A 20,442-nucleotide genomic window follows, 5' to 3' on the forward strand; every position below is an offset into this window, starting at 1 on the left:
TTTCGAGACACACCTTCAGCAACTACGGCTACTGCACACCTAACAAAATACACCTGGTCGCACAGGCACATTTCACAATTCCCCAGCCGCTTTCACAGTTGATGCTGAGGAGGTAAGCGTGTACTTGTGGAATATTTACAGTAAATCTCTTGTGGCAATCCTCAGGTCTGTAAGAAAATATAGATCTATCATTCACTCGCCACCGTCAATCAGTCTTTGTGGAGAGAATATTTGCATTTTATTGTGTTGCACAGCCTGAGTAATAACTTATTCTCACACTGTGACTTTTGACTGATTGAAATCATGAACAGAAGTCGACACTGCTTGGTCATGACGAGCCATTGATTACCTCGAGATGGCTTCAGTAAAAAGAAGACCACTTTTTCAAATGTGCTGTTGCTGTTGGCTGCTGACGGTGCACTCAAGTAATCCCAAGATGAAAATGTGTGATGCTGAAGTCTGCGTATTTATTAACCTTTTATTGATTCAGATTTAATGAAATGTCTAATGGCAGAGGCTGAAACAGAGCAGGCATTGATCCTGCTGTGATTGAAGTGATGGTCAGTACTCCCATGTTGCTTATATTGGACCTGGCCTCAGAGATTAGAATAATATAAGCACATAAGCCCTTGCTTGTTCCTCGCCTCTCCACCCATGCCCCCCCCCCCCCCCCCCCCCTGCTCCTGCTCCCTCCCACTGCCCCTCGTTTTCTCCCATTAACTCTCTCTGCATCACTTACAACTCAACACATTCTTGGACCCTAATTACACTGAGGATCTTCTGCAGCATGGTTCTAAGTGGAGCATATTTGAGAAGAGGACTATTAGCTCTCTTTTGCCAATAAAGAGCTTGTAGCTTTATGGGGTACTGATTGATCCAAATCCTGTCACTGTGTAACTCCACCAGGGGCAAGTGAGCCAGTCTCCTGTGCAGACTTTATGTGTATGCACTGTGCGAACCCTCACCTTGTAGATGTTAAGCAAGGAGGGGGGTAACTTTGAGGGGGGTTGAGTACAGAGACCCCTCTCAATCCTTGACTGCCAGTAAAAGAAAAAATAAAAAACAGACAAAAAATAAATATATTCAACAGGAAAGCTAAATCAGACCAGTACACCACCAAGTGAATCACACTATTTGGACAAACATGAAAGCGCAAATGTTTGTTTTTGGTGATGCACTCACACTTGCTCTGTTGCTGTGATGAGTTTCATCTTAAACTAGAATGACACTTAGTAGAGCGCATACCTCCGGCAAGGCATTAAATTCAATCATGTCCAATCTAAAATCAAATAAAATATATTCAAATCTACTAGATCGGGATTTTGATTTGGATCTGCAGCAACTTGTAATCAACCATCAATTAACCAACCAACTCTAAATTGACCAACCAATTATCAAACAATTATCAACCAACCAACCAAACAACAAACTAACCATCAACCAACCACCTAAATATGAATCAACCAACCAAGTGTCAACCAACCAACCAACCAACCAACCGACCAACCAAACAAATATCATTCCATCACCCAACCAACCAATGGACCAGTGGAAACATAACCTTCTTGGCGGAGGTGCTACAGTAATTATCTCAAAATGTATGCATGTAGTCAGTGCACTAAACAAATATATACACATACCAACACCATTTTTGTCATTATAGTTGTTTTTTATTCATACACTGAGAGCTAAGGTGAATTTTAGTTATAGACTGTTATTAATAGGTACATTGTAAGTGGTAACATTTCAAATGATACCGTGGTGGATTCTATCCCCCACTTTCTGTCCAACAAATAATAATGTCTCTTATGCTATGCTTTCATGACTCTGCTTATAAACAGCAAAAACAAAAAGAGGTTTCAACACTGTCAGATGACTATGCCTCTCAAACTACAATAACTGAGCTTCACTAAAAATGAAGATGGAAAGGTTTGATGAAACAGATTTGTTTGTCAGTCTGTTTCACTGTTTGCAGCCATCAACCTTGTACTCAGCTGTAAACGTTGTAAACTTTGCGCAGGCAGCTTTATATAAAGATCTTTGACATTTTACTTCCGAAGGCTTTCTTTCAACCCAAGTGTCTGATTCCAACAGATACTGCATCCTAGAGGGAGAGTAAACAGAATGAGGATTCCAAAATGTAATTTTTATACTGTTATTGCTTTGCACTTGCTTGGGCAAATAATAAGTCATTTTAAAAGGTATCTCCTAGTTTGGCAGATGATATTCTATTATACATTACGTTTAAGCATAATAATGTTTCAAAACTGTATCTCTATTCTTCACTACAGCTAAATACCTACAAAACCATCCCAACGTCTAAGAAAAGTTGTTGCTCTATAACCTCCTCTGTTACTTTCTTCAATTAGTATTACTGACTATACTTACATTCCATTTGAATCAGTTGTGGAGCCATCTTTGCCCATGATGAGGTACTGTGTTCCCAAGTCCAACTGTCCTTTGCAGTGACGCCTCTTGGCGAACACTCGAACAGAATTCTCACTCACAAGGTTGTCTCCATCTGGTAGACAAGAGGATTGTCATTAGTATAAGAAAAGCCTTCAAAGCAGAAACATTATGGTACAAAACAATTTAAAGGTCTTTGTTACAGCACCCGCTTGCGGTTACAGTTAATTTACCGGATTTGAGGACGTCTTTTACATTCACTTTGTACAGCTCAAAGTTACTCTTCATAGAAACCTCGACAGGTTCAACAATGTACGCTGAAATAAAACAACCATTGATTAACAATTCATCTGAAGCATTCTATTGCATGGTTTTGGTATAGCATGAGAACATGAAAGAATAGATTCTTTGTATTTAGATGAATATTATAAACATTACACCTTAATGTCCTATGTGCAGTACTGACCGTAATCGACTGTAGGAGAGAAGCAAGCATGTTGTAGGCGGTGTTTCACTCTTCCAGTTAATTCGAAAGTATTTCGTATTTTATGACAGGGTCCTAAAGAAAACATTAAAATAACACAATGTTTTTTATTGCACACAAACCTGATGGGTAAAGCATTATTAGGCTGAATCCACATGTCCACCCTTTGACCTGAGACCCATGGATTCATAAGATCTTTTTGTTTTTTTGTCAGCAATTGGAAAACAATAGTGTCACATACATATTACATTGGATTGTGAGTAAGTAAATCAATGAAGTGCAGTGAAGTCTGCAACTGCAAGCTTTCTAGACTTTCTAGAAACTCTGCGAAAAATCTTCTTAATGACCTAGAACTGGATGAACTGTGGTTTTTGACAGCAATCAGCACACACAGACTTCCTGGAAAAACACACACAAAGATGTCTGCAGGAGCATGAAGTTTGGACATTTGGATTCAGCCTTATTTCAGGTGGGTTATCAGTATAGGTCTTAAGAGTAATGGCCTACTTTCAGCACATTGGCACACATCCTCTGAACACAGTTTGGAGATCATCTTGCTTCTTTGTGGGGCAGAGTAGAACACGGTGCACTTAACGTCTACCGAGAAAGCACAAATAATTCATACATTCTGGGTATATGAAACAAATGTCCACTCTTTCAGGGCAAAAAATGCAAAAAATATCTAATAAAAAGTTTACTTGGTTCATAATAATCATAGAACACAGCTGGGGCAGGCTGTAGGAGGCCTATTGGTACGCTCTGTTTGGCATCGAAAGTAACGCATTCCTCTGTGTCAAAGAGCTAGAAAGAGAGAAGAAATCTTTTAGTATTGACATGGACATGTGAAATCTTGTAAGTTTTGTGTATGTAAGTACATTTCCACCTGACCTCATTGAAGTACAACACCACTCTTCCATAGGACTCCTCATAATGGGAAATGTATCGTTCAGGCTCTGCTTTTAGCTACAAGGAGACAAGAGTTGAGATTTTTGATACTTTAGGAGAAGAAAAGATAGTTCTTAAGACCATTCCTCAAATGTATTGCTTTGTCAGAGTTTTTGTATGATAGAGCAGGGATGAACTGTGGGAGGGGGTACTGGGTCTGGATATGTTTTTGTCCATTTTGTATTTTCATGTCAAATGAAATGTTCATGGTTTTTATTCTTAAGGGATAATGTTAGGATATAACTGAGAGGATTTTATGTCCACCTGTCTAATTGTCAATCACCTAAGCTTGTCTATCGAGAAAAAGAACGAGACATGACACGAGGCGCCCTCCAACTCTGTGCAGAGGATGACAATGACGAAGAGGAGGAAGAGTAAGCATCTTACCATGTCCAGGTGCCCAGTTTCAGCCTGAAATCCACTCAGAAGTGTGATGTCAGCAATCGCCATTCCTGTGAGATTTCTGTTTAAGCTATGACTGCACACGAGAAAAGAATTAGAAACAGAGGCAGAGAAACACAACGTATCAATGTCTCATGAGCAAATGTGATCCATATCTTATATACTAACCTGACACAGACGTTGTAGGTAACAGTCGATTCTGAATCTAAGTTGAAATCAACATCCCTCCTGTTACGGGTGCGAGCATCCAACCACTCAATCGTTGATCGAGGCACCCTTGCTTCAGCTTCCTCGTTGGTACCATAGTCATCATAGTAGTCATAATTTTCTATGACCTTAGCTAGGGAGACAGAGGTTACAGAGGCTGTAACTGCAGCTTTTACGAGTGATACATGTTTTTGTGATGTGTCAGTGACAAAAGCTCACCAGTGTACTTCACCTTCCCTTCCACGGCAACACTGATAGACACTTGGTTGCAATCATCCTTGGGTTCCATTAGTTGGTAAGATTTTAAAATCTGCCAAACAGATGATGATTTACAGTAAACTGCGACTTTCTTTCAGCATATACAGGCATTGATCAAACTTACTTTTAGCTTGACATCGCCATTTCCAGTCAATTGCACAAGAATGTTGTTCCCTGCAAGTTTCTGGGACAAAATAAGTGAGGAAAAATAAGTAATCTAAGACTGAGATTAAATATTTATGTGTGTATTCAAGTGCAATGCTGATAATATTCAAATTGTACCTTAAGGTCAGTTTCCACTCTGTCCTTCTTTGTTTCCAGGACGAGCTTTACGATGTCTCTTTTCCCTGGGACTCTAAAGTCTGCTATTAGATTTGCTTCTGGGCTGGTGGACCTCTTAATCTCATACTCTGCAAGAGCTTCCAGTGCCAAAATGGTATCCTGGGCATGGTAATTTAGCATTAATAACACTTTTAACATTGGTGCACGGCTATGGCTTAAGGCAGGGATTCGTTGAGGTCAAATTAGCATCTCAATCACCTGTGATGAAAGGTAGCCTCCAAAATAGTTTTCCTGGGTGGTTAACCAGCAGGCTGTTTTGTCTGCCCACTCGGTTTTCCCCAGTTCCACTGCAGCGAGGAGGGCATAGGCTGTGGTCTGCAGAGTGATGCCATCAGTGATCTTCAGCTTCTGTGGGTTAGGTCTAGTTGTCCACAGATAACAGCCATTTGTTCCTGATAATTAAGAAATAGACAAAAAGTATGAGCTGTTTACAACACAATATAATTTTAATATTTCTTGTAAAACAATTTGAAGTACTGCCTCGTGTCAGTATTACATTTTTATATGATTTTGCACCACTGTAAGCACTCCCTAGCTTTTTAGGCACATTTCTGTCAGTATATATTATCCATAATCAGTAAATCAGTTTGTAATGCTAAACTGACACTTTCATTATATAAACTGATACAAAAAATGAATCACTTATTTTACTAATATTGCCCACACTTATTTGCCTTGACTGGACATACCTTCAGCAGCCAATGCTTGAAGTCGTCCCCAGGTTGATGAATGATCTGTTCCCTCTGGCAGGCTAACTGAAAGGCAATAGGCTGCAATGGCGACAGCATAAGGATGCTGAAGCTCCTCAAGGTTTGACAAGAGGTATGACGTTGTTAATGAAATGCTTGATTCCTGGTGAAAAGGAAAAAAAAGTAGCACGATGGCAGTTATTTAACTTTTAGCGCCAGATCTTCTTTGCAAATTACTGTATGCATTGATTAATCTAATAAATCCACAACAATAACAAGGTGGAGATTCAGCAGTCACACTAGCAGTGCTCTGAGCTAAATGTTAATGTCAGTGTGCTACCAGGCTCACAAAAACATATTGTACCATAGGCACCATCTTGTTCTAGCTTGTTAGCCTGCCAACATTTGCTGATGGAACTGTCATTATCTTGCAGGTATGTGGGTTTAGAGCAACATTTGAGATTAATTGAACATGTGACCTGTTCATGGCACTAGAGGAATCAACAGAGTCATCACAACTCATCCCCTGGGCAACATTTATATTTGTAAAATGTTTCATGGCGATCCACTCAAAATGTTTTATATCATCTCACCGCATTACTTCTCTCTTCGGTTTGCAGGAATCGAAGGGACCGGTGAAGTGCAAGAGTTACGAAAGCTGCCATGGATGCTTTTTGGTCTTTGTCGTTCTATATTAAAGACACAGAGACATTATTACATTCAAATCGCTGCTTTTAAGTTTTCTACTGCAAACCACACTGATAGAGTCCTTATATACAGTAAATATAGGGATGTTTTGATATGAATGCAGTAAAGGTTACCAGAACTCCTCTGTGTAACATTCGTTGTGTTTCTCTGTATGTCCCATCACTCTCCTGCACTGTAAGCAAGTAACGGACAGAGTGCCTGATCTCTTCTTCAGGCACAACCCTCGCCGTCCTGCCCTGCTGTCCAGAAGCCGCTGCCTGACGCTCCGCAACCATTGACAGCACTTTCACTACGAGGGCAGTCAACCTAAAGATAAGAAAAAGATGAATTGGAGCGTGGATGTAAAAAAAAATATTTACAATTTGAGATGCTGGAAATAAGGAAAGTTGGGATAGTTTGCAATACAGTATATTGGAAGTAACTACCTTGCATCAAAAATCAGCAAGGCAACACAAAACAAAAACTCACCAATTACTGGGTATCACTGAAGCATATGGTGGATAAGATCCATTGCTTTTCTTGAATGTTAAAATCCTCATGGCACCTGGAATAGAAAGTACTCTAAAGTTAGTGTGTTAAAAACAAAATGTCTACAGCCTTGTTTGTGACCTGTAGAGGGTGCAATATTCATGACAACTCACAACACTGACAAGACACGAAGGAGTCACTTTTGATTCCCAGTTGAATTTTCCCCATTTAAAACATGTTAAATTAGTCACTGCAACGTTTCTCAAGCGCTACTTCCTGTTAGGAAACATTTAATAGTGTTGCCTCTTACATCTAGAACAAATCATACATTCTTTGGTTTCATTTGATCTTGTCTAGCACAGCACATTAACTCATCCACCGGTTTGTGCGATTGGTCAGCAAACAATTATTGACAGGCAGCATTGATCTATTCTTTAAAAATGTCTCTGTTGGAGCTTTATCTGTAGCTATTCCTTTGAACAACTGTTTTAAGATTTGGGTTTATTAAAATGTAGTGCTTGTATGATCAGAAGTTTTCTCAGGATTTAAGCGTGGCTCTTTTCTACTCTAAATTTGTGTGCTTAGTCACAGAAAAAAAGGGGTTCATTAGACATGCAATGCACTGCTTGATGTGTTCCTACCATGCTCAACTTTATCAAGAGCTTCATCTCTGGCACCAGCAGGCAGGTCGAACCACTGCTCGCTCAGGTCAAGATAACGGAGGGCTGAAGCTGTAGGGGCCAGTTTTGTCATTGTCTGTTCCACACATCCTGTAGGCAAAACGATCAGGCGCGCAATCTTCTCAGGAGAAAGAAGGTTCTTTGCATGTGAAGGGCCAAATCCGTCCCCTGTCAGATGAGAACTCTAAAAGGGTAAGACAGCGTCATTTACCATCGTCTGTGAAACGTACGTCTGCTTCTAACAGCACATACCTTCTGCCGAAACGAAAATATTGGAGCTGGAGCCTGGGACTGTGTCATCTGGTAGAGATCCATCAATAGTGAAAGTATTAGTGCTCCTCCCTATCAAGACAAAGGGTAAGTAAACTACTTAAAGCAAAGTGAATTTAAAATATACTGAAGAAAGCAATGGCAACTGTCACACAAGAACCATTCGGAAATAACTGAAACTACTCACCATCTAATTTAAACACCTTGGTTTCGTGCATTGTCTTTTCAAGTCCTTCTGTCTGCAACATGAGAAAAATAGTGCCAATTTATTGTGTGTCTCTTGACTTACACATGAAAATATGCAAGTGGAAGAAGCATGTTGATTTAAGTTAAGTTAGTTGTATACAAGTAAGGACAATAGCTGCATATTCAACTAAATGCGAACAGAAATTGTTATCACCAGCTTGTCTCTGAATAAATATATATAAATTCAAGCGTCAGGAGTTATAAGCAAGTGCCTGTATGTCACATATGGAGGATCAACAAAGGTAAATAAATTCTACCGCGGTTAAGATCCATGTTTGTACGCGTCATATATGTTGCCATATTTTATTTTAACAGGTAGGCCTCGATTATCATGTTTTCTTACAGAGATAATGTCCTTTTCACTCACCAACACATTCAAAGGCTTCTCAATTGCATCTATTCCACGTCCCTCCTCCATATCATAAAGACGTATTTTGATGGGTATTGAGCCGGTGGCCATGGGGACAGCAGAGAAAGAGACAAACTGGGAAGACTGTGGCTCCACTGTAATGTTGACAAAAGATGAAGTCGTGGCTGAGCCAGGGGAGCAAAGTCCCTCCGTTTGTTCCATATGAACCGCCACCTACAAAAATACAGGATTCCACAGAGAAAGATAACATTAAGAACTGAATTTAAATTCGCACAGTATGTGGTTGTTGTTTTATGTCCATATTAGGTCGATACCTGTAGTTTATCATCGCCATAGTTGTAGATAACAGGTGAAATGGATAGCTGCTCATATTTCCTCACTGAGTACGGCAATGTCAGGGACACAAATACATCCTGAAATGCTCTGATCTCAGATGGCTCAACTACACAGAAACCTGAATGAAACATGAATTAAGTGAAAATGAATTGACGAGAATCTTTTATGTCAAATTCACAAAATGCATTTGTGAAGTGGGAAGCTTTTATTACCTGTGGCTGGAGACAAAGTGATGACCTGAATCTCCCACGTGGTGATGGAATCAGGTAGAGTCAAATCATAACTAGGAGTTTTAAAATAATAAATCGTTGTAAAATACATTTATGCACTTACTCAAGAGTAGAAAAAAGCAGAAAGTCTCACAGTGATAGTACCAGTACCACATGCAAAAGATACAAACAACACTATGGCTGTGACTAGCCACTATATTTCACTGGAAAATAAAATAAAAGCAGTTTATAAAGTTACTGTCCATCTCTTACTTCTTTTGGCCATTTACTTCAAATTCTGTGAAGGCAAAGCTTGGGGGGAAAAACCTTCGAATGTATTGAGCAGCTGTGTCCATGAAGAATTGTTCAATGTCAGCTGTGCTTTCGGCTAAAAAAGATCAAACAAGAGTTTTGTGATTAAACTTTGTGATATTGCAAAAATTACTTAAAGTTATTCAAGTGAATGTGTGAAGGATTTTATGTCCACAGGACAATTTGATCTCACTCCTTGCAAGTCCTTTCTGGGCATCTTCTTGCATCTTTTTCTGTCTCAGTCGCTCTCCTTCACGGCAGCATTCTAAAAAGACATCTACACATCGACGATTTGTTTCCACCAGAGAGACTCTGTGCATTCTCTCCTCACAAGTTCGTTTCATGGGGATGAGAGAAAACCCGTGTGCACAACATTCTTGCAACTTCTCATCGGTAAAGTTTGATTCTGAAAGTAGCATTAAAAAGAAACCGAAAACGTATGTTAAGACACAAGTAATTTACATTATCTCAGAGTTGTAAATGCATGAATATTGTCTTACTTAAAGTCATCATTTCCTGTTGAAGGTCTATAGAGCGTCTCTGTCGTGTAGATTGTGAGTCACAGTCAAGACCTGGAAAAGAAGTCAAACTGTATTTAAGCTTGGGTTGAAGATGTGGAGAGCTTGGATTATTGCTGGTACTGTGATAATTTATGCTGAAAAGGTTATTTCTGCATTAGCTAGTAATTGCAGCTAATTTCTAATCTTTGCCATGTTCTCCTGGACTAATTTAACACTATCTTCAAATGTAATCTGTTCTCCAGCCCAGTCACCAGAATAAAATGTTGGCATTATACGTTTTGTCAACATTACTACAATATGTTTCTTGTTACATACATTGACATACATTATTTTAATGTTGATGGCACTTTTTCCAGCAATTTTCGTGGGAACAAAAGTGGGTGACAAATGGGTGACATGGCTGCCAAGCGACAGAATACTGGTTGAGATCACTTTGAGACCACCTTTCAGTATCCGTTTAAACCAACACCAGGTCATTTTGGCGACCTTCTGCAAATTTTGCACCTGTGTTCGTGGCTACAAAACATAAAGTTTTATATATCTGTGCTTTGTACAATGCCAACATTTATTCTGTTAATTGGGTTGCAATTGAGCTCGCATTAATGTTTATCCGTCTTTATTACAACTAGACAGATAAACATACTGTATAACAATCTAAACTGGACGAATGATCAAGAACTTAATTGGAGTAAATAAAATGTTTTTTCATACTCTTTTTCCAGTCTGACTTGGACTGAGTTACAAAAGACAGGCCAGCATTTGTTAATACAGATGTGGGGTCAGATCCTCCACTGTATGTGCAACCAAGGTCATATGACTGCATGGAGGAAAACACCTGAAAAGTGGGAACAATAGATTGGATTTACTGTTTTAGTATGTATGTGTTTTATGAAATAACATCAGTGTGTCGTAAGAGACAGTATGTGTCAGTATGTTACCTGTTTGCCAGTAAGTTTATTATCAGCATGGAGAGCGTAGATGGCCTTATCCACGGCCAGCAAAGCCACTTTGGCTTTCTGACCATTTAAATCAAAATGTAGCACAGACCTTTCTTTAGGTTTCGACGATCCTCTTTGTTGTACCTAAATTAAAGTTAAGATACAACAGATCATTTTAAATCTCATTGCCAAGTTTAAGTCGATCAGTACATTAAAAAAACCCAAAACATTTTAATATCCACATCAACACAGTAGTTTAAACGGCTCTGATATAGCTTGTGCTGAAAATAATAATTAGCATGCAGCCTAATTACGCTGACCACAGCTTTGTCACCATAACTGAGTTACTTCAAGAATTGTCCTACTTGTATAGAATTAACCTATTCAAACACAGAAACAGAGCTCTGTTTGTTAACTGTCTCCCTCTGCTAAGGCTGCCCCCTTATCTGTTCTGTTTACTCACCTTGACGTTTATCTTACATTCATCCCTGACATCGACCCACACCGAATCAGTAATGATGTTACCCTGCTGGTCATAGTAGTAGCCAATCAGACGGAAGGATGGCACCATATCAGAAGTTATCAGCAGGTTGTCTCTGACTGAGGTACCAAGTCTGTGAGATCCTGTTTTTATTAGGACACCACGGCTTAAGACCTACAACACAGTCAATTAAAAACCTTTAGATATATCCTTTATCAAATCAAACCAAGTTGCAATCATTAGTTATGCCTCACCATGTAGTATATGAATCCATTTTGCTGGCCACCGATGGTGTTGTAATCTACAGATAGTAACTCGCCCACCGAGTAGATCTTGTTGGTAAAACTCAGGTAAAGGTAGCTGCCACTTGGAGATGATGCACTTTGAAGCACTTTCCTCTGTGTAAGGTCACCTGCCGACGCCTAATGAAGTCAGAGTGTTGATGTGAGTGTTAGATCAACTAAAATGGTAAATGCAGTGGTTTATCAATGTGAATACAAACCTCAACAGTAAGCTGAGCCACAGTGGGGAAATTAAACACAGTAAACACTGCCCCCTCCTGGTCAGTGGTGCCTTGCCAAGATCCCTCTGCAGATGATACACTAATCTTTACTAGCACACCAGCTGCTGGGGAGCCATCTGGGTGACGCACAAGTGCCTACAATAACAAACACATTTTTAAAAAACAAAATCTTCTCCTTCATGTGCATAGCTGTGCATCCATTTGTTCGTTTGATGCTCACCACCACATCTAGTGGATAACCAGGAAGGAAATGTGAGCGAGTTCGAGAGAGATCTATGGTGTGTTTGTGGGAGAAGATAGGAAGGTAAACTTCTGCCTCTTGCACTTCACCACCTAAAAATGAACGGAAAAAGATTTAGATAGGAATAAAATATAACTGCTTGTATTACTATTCTAATAATGGTAGTAGTAGTTGTAGTAGCAGCAATAAAATTTCTGTTATTGCTATTTTAGAAATATAATTATTCTGGTAGTCTGCCACTAAATTTCAATATTCAGTTTGAACAAAATGGTTCTTTCTGGGACTTTCAAAGTGCTACAGCATCACTAATATATTCCTATTTCATTAGGGTTACATTCAGTATTTTAGCAGCATTTTTTTGCACAAATCATATAAAATAACTGGTGATTTATTTTAACTTGATAATTCTTCTTCACCAAACTGCTGTGTTTCAACACATCTCTCATTACACACCACTTTCTATTTCACAACATCAAGAGTCATTGCAGCGCCCTGCAGCGTAAACAGAGACTGGCTGTCTGGCCGAACGTGAGTTAACATGTTATTTACTGCGCACGACACATGCAGGACACACAACTCCAAATGTTTTACACATGGCATGCAGTATATTCTCACATTACACTATAATAGCTTTTAATCATTCGCCCTTTTGGGAGGTTGCTGAACAGTGGTGTGTAGTGTGACAGAGTGTCTTTTACTTCGTATGTTGGTGACAAATACTCCGAGGTAGACTTGTGATCCACTTTGCTCGAGGGCAGAGAGGGTTTGGTTCCTCTGTTCTTGGAGTTGCAGATCTAGGTCAGCTATCATAAGAGAAGCTGCTGCAGCTCCATTCTCAACCTGCAAGAAACAGTGGAATTTGTTGACGTTCAAGTCGCCTACTATAACACTGCCAGAGTTTCTGATTTAAAAGTTGAAATGAGCTCCATTATAAATGTGGGATAAATGTCTGTTTCCTCACTGAACCAGTCAACTCCAGCCTCCTGATGTAAACAGGCTTCATTTCTTGACCAGGGGCCCGTTTGTCTAGCACTCCAAACCGGCAGTGGTAAGCCCCTTTAACATCCTCACCATGTGAATATCTGGGGGAAACAAAAAGTAGTTGTAAAATTGTGACTGTTTAAATTAAATCCAAAAGAAAGTAATGGTGATTTTTTTTGCGACAAGAGGACACATTAGCCTACCTTTTTTCAAATCTCTGAACTAGTAAACTTTCCTTCTTATCAAAACTGCATTAATCAACATATGCAATGTTTTTATTATATCAAATTCAAAGGATACTTTGAAATGGGTCACTGTGACACACAATTGCCCAAATCTGCAGCTCCACAAAGCTTTTAATCCATTTGCATCTTTCTTTTGGCATTTATGACAAGCCTGTTGATTACTGTTAGCATCTAGCTAGCTGTTAGTCTTAACAAAGTACATGTTAGCATCAGCTTACATTTAAAGCATCAGTTAAATACATACTTTTCAGGAGCTGGTGGACAAACTATGGAGTTAGCTTACACCTGAGCTAAAAGATCAGTGAAAAATGGGCGTGCATTCATCAGGCATCCAGAAAAACTATAACTTTGGATTTGGAAGATATGTAGGCTAACACTGACCGTTGGGCTCCAACTAGCTAACACTACTAAGGTAACTCTTTAGCATTAACCCTGTTGGTCAAAGTTGGCGGCTTCACAAGGTTATGATTTGTTCTTGAGTATTTCAACAAATTTTTGAGTTCTCCTGGCATATGGCCAAAGTCAATTAATGCCGCTTTAACAGACAAACTTGGCAGTAAAGTAAGTTTTAATGGAAATGTGTCAACACTTACTTGGCTGAGATGGTGAAGTCAAACTGTCCATCACTTGACAAAATAAAGTTCTGCCTCGTTACGATGTTCACCTCAAAACTGGGTAAAACTAGAGTGTGTAATGATTTAAAAAAAAAAAAAAAAAAAAAAAGGTTTTCAGAGGGAAATATTATCTGATTATTATAATTTTTTATTTTTTTTTAAGTAGTAAAATACTTAGCTTACCAAATTTCTGAACTTTGAACTCTCTGGAACCAGCAAATGTTTTATCACCTTCATACTGAGCTGTAATCTTCCATGTGCCCAACCTTGATAAACAAAACACACACGTGTTAGTATGTCAAAGTTGCGTGTGCTATTATGTCTATTGCACATCTGCTTTAACATACTTAGCGACATCAGGTATGGGGAATGAGCCTTGGAGTATTCCTCCCTTTGCGGTCTTCAGGGACTTCATTATCCTGTTTCCAGCAGCATTCTGTCATAAAATGATAAAAGCATGAATCATGAAAATAAAATGAAATAACTATAAAAATATGTATCATATATCTTTTAAAGTCACATGTTATTACTGAAGAAATTGTGTCCACTTACAAACACTGATATCTGGAACACTCCCTCTTTAGGCCGGTACATGTGGTCGAGGGTGAATATCCTGTACCTCACTGGAAGAGAGATAATCAACATAAAATGGCTTCACAAACAAACGGTGCTGTAATATCTGTAGCGTGTAGAATTACTTCACATTGTTTTACATGTCTTTACATTAAGTAGTGTTCTTCCTACCTTGCTGTGTGGGGTTGTAGATTGGCTGATGAGTCTGAATGAAGATATTGCCCATGCGTTTGGATACCAGAACCCTTGTTATCCTTTTGTTGGGACTGAAGCAGGAGTTCTCTGCCACCAGGTTAAGGTAGAATTTACGTCCAGGTAAAGGTTGAGGCAATCTTGACATCATGTTCCTATCTATCTGTAAAGGTGCAAGTTAGCAGTTTGGGTTAATGACATCTCAGTCTTATCTCAACTGTTTGCTTTTGTATGAGCGAGGATGGTTCTCATACCATGAGCTCAACTGTTTGGATCTCCCCTTCTGTTGTACACTCAGCAGTTTTCTCTGCGGACACAATACCCCAAGTCTCATGCTTCAGGTAGAGTTTCACACGACAGGATTTTCCCATCTGGACAAACACTTTCTCATTAACACCCACATGAAACACTCCGGGTGCTGAGATGAAAAATCTGCGGCAAAGGTGAAAAATGGCACTGACTTTATGCTTCATTGCTATATTTTGCATTTATTAACTAGTACATACCAATAGATAAACACCTGCAATGCTGCATGTTCTGTCTTATGCATTACATCAAGACAAAATGACAGAATAATCATTAAATACACATTCAACAGAGAACATACATAAATTATTTAATGTGTAACAATAACAATTCTGAGAAGACAGAAAGCATATTTCAACACTCTTGCATGAAACACAATAAATGTCGGCATTACGTTGCATTAGTTCATAATTAAGAGTCATGCAGCTATTTTTGTATTTACCTATCATTGCCTGATGAACACTCTGGTTCCACTGTCAAGATCAGGAACAGTACGGAAAAGATGTGGCACCTCATTGTGCAGCTCGAATGTTTTCGCCTGCACTGACACAGGCTTTTAATTATCTGAGGTTTTATAAGTCGTCCAGCCCCGTATTTCTCAATCCTTGGATCTCAGTGCCCTCCCTCTGTTTTCTTCTTCTAAGATAATTTTTAAGTATCAGAGGGGTGTGTGCATAAACCGAGAAAATCCTCATACCGTCAGATATAACATGTATACTGATGTGTACAGATGTGTGGCAGATTCTTTGGTTAATTAGTATGTACATTTCTACAAAAATAAAAGACTGAAATCTAAACAGATTTATCTGAAATGATAATCATATGGATACAGATCAGATAACAGTGATCTGACATACATTTCAGAATGCAACATGTTTGATTTTTATTTTATAAAACCTATTTTATATGACTACTTGGCATGCTGCATGGAAAGTGTTTGTTAAGTTTCACAATGTGTAACCAGTCCCTCATTGGTCGGTGCAGTCAGCCAGATTTCCCCCAAATCATGTGATTTACAAGAAATCTGGTTTAGGCTTTAGAGTAAGTGCTGTTGACTCTACAACACATAGTCCAGGATTGATTTGCACAATAGAGGTCAAGTATATCTGCAAAGTTTTTAATCACAACAATCCCTTCAGTTTAGCTAAATAGATTTTAATATATGGTACTGATAGTTATTAAAGCTTCTTAATTAACACATGATAAATGTTCTGTGCAGATTACTTACTACAATACGTAGTCTATTTATCAGTGAACTGATATTATGTAGAATTATATTTTATAAGCTGCCTGACTGTGCTATGATCTGGAAGAATGGAACAGCTGTAAAAAGAAAAACAGAGCTAGAAGGCAGATAACAAAGACGTACAGAGGCAAGGTCATGAACTTTATTACTTTCTGCAGGAACAGCTTGGTGAAGCAATAAACAGAGCTACAAAAACATCTTTCTTTCGAGAGTCATTTGAAACATTAGATACACCGAACTGAACGAGAATTACAATTTACCTAATTGTATACTCATAGCTCTTGGGTAAATTTAAACACCCATAAACATCCATGTCAAGATGGATAAAGTTTGGAAGATTTTATGAATCTTTTTTTTTTTTTTTTTTTTTTAAAGCAAAGTGCTCCAGACTGAAGGGAACTGATCCCCAAATAATTTTGTTTTCCTACATTTCCAAGCTTTCTGTGAACTCAGTAGAGTCCAATATGTTTGAGTCAGGAAATTAAGCTTAGTTTTTGTCATTACACAATCAATAGTACGTATCATTTTTAATTAATTTAAAACACTTCATAAAAAAAATCCCTTTTTTTTAAGTACATAAAGTTGAAGCTTAAGCCTGCGTCAAAGAACTGAAAGTGTTGCCGCTGTAAAGTTACAACCAAGCTAATGTAGACACATAAGTTACACACATAATGAAAATTGGTATGTCCTAGACCCTGACAGTATAAACCAAACACACATGTGCTCATAAAGGAAACATCTCTGTCAGCCTCCATTTCACTTCGCCGACCACAAGCCATGTGGCCCTGTGCCATATCAACTCCTCATCCATTGATAATCTGATTCTCCCCACATAGTGAGAGATACTAATTGTACTATCCCGCACACTAGATGAACGACTTCCACACATTTCTTCAAGATAATATTATATTCACACACACCTGAAACAAATTAAACTATTTCAGTTATTCAGAACTATACATAAGTTTAAAAATATTGTCAGTACCCTGCTGCAGCCTTAGCACCAATAGAAAGCCTACAAGAGAGAACTGAGGGGAAATAAAAGTCAAAGTCCAGGGTCTGGAAGCTTAATGTGAATTAGAAAGACTGATTATGAATGAATTTTAGAAGCCTACATTGTTTTTCTTTCTTTCTTTTTTTTTTCTTTTAAGTCAGACATCATTATGAATCAACATTAACAAAAAGTCTGAATTCCAGTGTTGGTCCTATAAAGCATTTTTTTGTTGTTGTTGCAAACGGTAAAATGCAGTCCCTTGTTTGCACACAGCAACGTCATATCTGATTAATTCCCATGTTGATCTCGTATTGTATTATCACAGCACAGAAGTACGAGGAAGTAAAAGAAAGTCGGGGGCATGATGTCCATCCACAACTCCTGGAAATGGAGAAGTAACACAAGAATTGCGTTTGGACAATCAGCACCAGACTCCCTGTCAAACTTGGGATGAACAGCCCTGGGAGTGAATCCTGCAGAGGATGGAAGATTTGAAAAAAAAAATATATATATATATATATTTATCAGAGCAGGTGAAGTGCAGACTCATGAAACATACTGCAATTTTGCAAATATATATGTACAAGCAGTTGCTGTTTGTTAAAAGACTGAAAAATGAATAAACTTTCAGGAGAAAGCAGGTTTCACACTCAAAAATGTTATCTAAAAGTAAAATATTACATTTAATCCACATTTAAAAGGTTTCTATCAATGAATGCTTTAAACATATTTATGTATATATGTGCATATTGCTCATCTGACAATTCCTTGTATCTATGTATTATCTATAAACTACTTGTGAGTGAGTCAGCTGGTACTGAAAAGTGAAAAAGTAAAAACTATTTTTATACTTACAGCATGCACCATCAACAGCAACGTGATAATAGTCCCAGAGAATCAGCTATTAATCATGTGTCTCTAAGCATATGAAAGATTAAAACTCTTTCTTTCTAACGTTTTTCAGATATTGTAAAGTTCACTCTCCTCTGCGTCCGTCCTCAACCGCTGCTTGATCAGTTTGCCTGTCCGTGTCCCCCTCTCTATCTCTTCCCCTCTATCCATCTCATTTCATGCAGGAGTGGGGTTACCTAAGCGACACGGCCTCAATGGAGAAAATCTCTTTTTCTACAATTAACTGTGAAAGTGACAGAAGGAAAAGAAGGGAGGGATCTGGAGAGGGGCACAGACCCTGAGAAGAAAGGGAGAGAGGGAAGGACACAAGTGCGCATGACAGGTCGAGAGATGTGAAGTTAAAAACTAATATTTGCGCTCATTTTTAAAGTTCAACCTCGGGAATTTCAGAATAGATCAAAAATGTTGAAAAATAAATAATAACTAAATGTAACCACATTTATAGAAAAGATCATTTGGTTGATTGTCTGGACCCACAGTAAGCAGCAGGTGTTTGCGCCATTTAACTTTTTGATTTTGTCAATATATTCTGTATTATATTTACTGAGGCTGATAATTGATATGATAAACTAACATGTGAAATCATATATATATATATTGTATGTCTTATGGTAGGAAGATTTTTGACATCCACTCTCTATATATACACATTTCAGTTTTTGTAGCACCTCATACTTGAATTGGGATTAGGCCAAATTGGGTTGCATTACACTGATCCCAGTGAAAGTGAATTATGCCCATCACCATAATCTCTAAAAATGCAGAGGGAGTGACCACTGGGTTTCCATGGAGGGATGTACACAAAAGGGTGTGGCGTGGGAATGTCCTCCGGGGTCAGGAGTGAGGGTGAAAGGGTCAAAGGTCAGAGCCAGCTGGACAGCACACAAGAGGAGATGAGGGTGAGAAAGGGAGGTGGGGGGGCCCGTTCAGAGACCAACTGACTGGGCCCAATGGGACATTAACATTGAACTGATGGCAGGCTGGCTGACCAATGCCTTTTCACGGAGAAGCTGAGCTATGACACACTCATGTGTAATGGTCCGTGGTAATTGACAAGTGACAAGACCCTCATTGTGGATGCAAAAAGCAGTTATCAGAATGCAGCGGTGGATTACAAGCTATACGTGCTGGTATTCAGTTGTTATATGGGTTTATTTAACTCAGTGATGCAAACATATGCGTATGTTGATAAAATTGTGATTATTATTGTTAGTATCATTAAAACTGGATACCAAAAAAATACTAAAGTAATTTCTTTCCAAAAAGAGGCCCATAGGAATATTATCAGGACATACATAAATATAATTTTATTTTTAGTTTGTGGTGCAAGGACTCACTTCACACTTCACTCATTGTATACAATGTCACAATATCACTAACAGCAGTTTGATGTTAGTGATATGAATGATTTACAGTAGTAAATGCAGATAATTTCAACCTTCTTGACACAACCACTTTTTTTCGTCCTGTAGCAACTAATGTTATATGAATAATAATCATGAATAATGGCTCATGATGTAATAACGACCATAATGTAATAATTTAGATGTAATAAAAGTTCATTATGTAATAATCGGCTTATAATGTAATAAAATCACGGATGCATAACATAATAAGGGCTGTGTGCATAATGTAATAATGTAATAACTTATTACATTAAGAGCCTTATTGATACCGTTTATAATGTAATAACAGCTAATAATGTAATAATAGTTCATATAGTAAGAAAAGTGTTGCATTATCATCATTTTATCTCTCAAATAAAGCTGCAAGTAAAGCAAAAGACATGGGCTTCAGTACATTAGTAAACTAAATTAGTGAAAACAAGTATTATTTAATAGTAATTTCATTCTCACATTTTATTGATGTATAAAGTTGAGTCAATAGGACGTTTTCTCTGCTCTACCTTTTCAGTCTGCCATCTGCCATCAACCGGCAACATGTAGAGGTACATCACGAAACTTTGGCTGAGAAGACTCTTTGTAATGAAATTATTTGTAGGGGTGCACAACATCCTAAAATGTATGTACATAACATATTTGTTGAAAATAAATATCTACATTAATCTAGTGATGCTGAATATAAAAATGTCTGCATACCCCACCTCAATGTCTGCTGATTCGGTGAATTTTGTTTTTCTGGTATGGCTGGTTGATGGCAGATGGCAGACTGAAAAGGTAGAGCAGAGAAAACTTGCTTGAATCACAGAATCAGACATTGAGGTGGGGTATGCAGACATTTTTTTATATTCAGCATCACTAGATTAATGTAAATATTTATTTTCAACAGATATTTTATGTACATACCATTATCCTAACAAACATCTTAATACACAGGATATTT

The 20,442-nt window shown here is 38.2% G+C and overlaps 1 protein-coding gene across 1 annotated transcript; it reads right to left on the reverse strand.

Moving 5' to 3' along the window:
- Positions 1 to 1,648: 1,648 nt before the first annotated feature.
- c4b (complement C4B (Chido/Rodgers blood group)) lies at positions 1,649 to 15,532 on the reverse strand. The gene is made up of 41 exons (XM_030394839.1): positions 15,390 to 15,532; positions 14,896 to 15,073; positions 14,621 to 14,804; positions 14,429 to 14,499; positions 14,224 to 14,312; positions 14,060 to 14,142; positions 13,856 to 13,943; positions 12,998 to 13,118; positions 12,735 to 12,876; positions 12,016 to 12,128; positions 11,775 to 11,930; positions 11,527 to 11,694; positions 11,255 to 11,446; positions 10,792 to 10,935; positions 10,565 to 10,688; positions 9,833 to 9,904; positions 9,526 to 9,738; positions 9,294 to 9,408; positions 9,024 to 9,094; positions 8,790 to 8,929; positions 8,473 to 8,688; positions 8,047 to 8,098; positions 7,842 to 7,931; positions 7,551 to 7,757; positions 6,910 to 6,985; positions 6,555 to 6,747; positions 6,327 to 6,422; positions 5,734 to 5,896; positions 5,243 to 5,436; positions 4,985 to 5,143; positions 4,827 to 4,886; positions 4,664 to 4,754; positions 4,406 to 4,577; positions 4,223 to 4,313; positions 3,779 to 3,853; positions 3,589 to 3,691; positions 3,398 to 3,487; positions 2,873 to 2,965; positions 2,640 to 2,723; positions 2,389 to 2,521; positions 1,649 to 2,104 (listed from the first exon to the last, which is right to left on the reverse strand). Exons 1-41 carry the CDS (start codon positions 15,461 to 15,463, stop codon positions 1,963 to 1,965), a joined length of 5,118 nt encoding a protein of 1,705 aa, XP_030250699.1. The 5' UTR covers positions 15,464 to 15,532; the 3' UTR covers positions 1,649 to 1,962.
- Positions 15,533 to 20,442: the final 4,910 nt, after the last annotated feature.

The sequence above is a fragment of the Sparus aurata genome, chromosome 17 (genome assembly GCF_900880675.1).
Source record: "Sparus aurata chromosome 17, fSpaAur1.1, whole genome shotgun sequence".
NCBI lineage: Eukaryota > Metazoa > Chordata > Actinopteri > Spariformes > Sparidae > Sparus > Sparus aurata.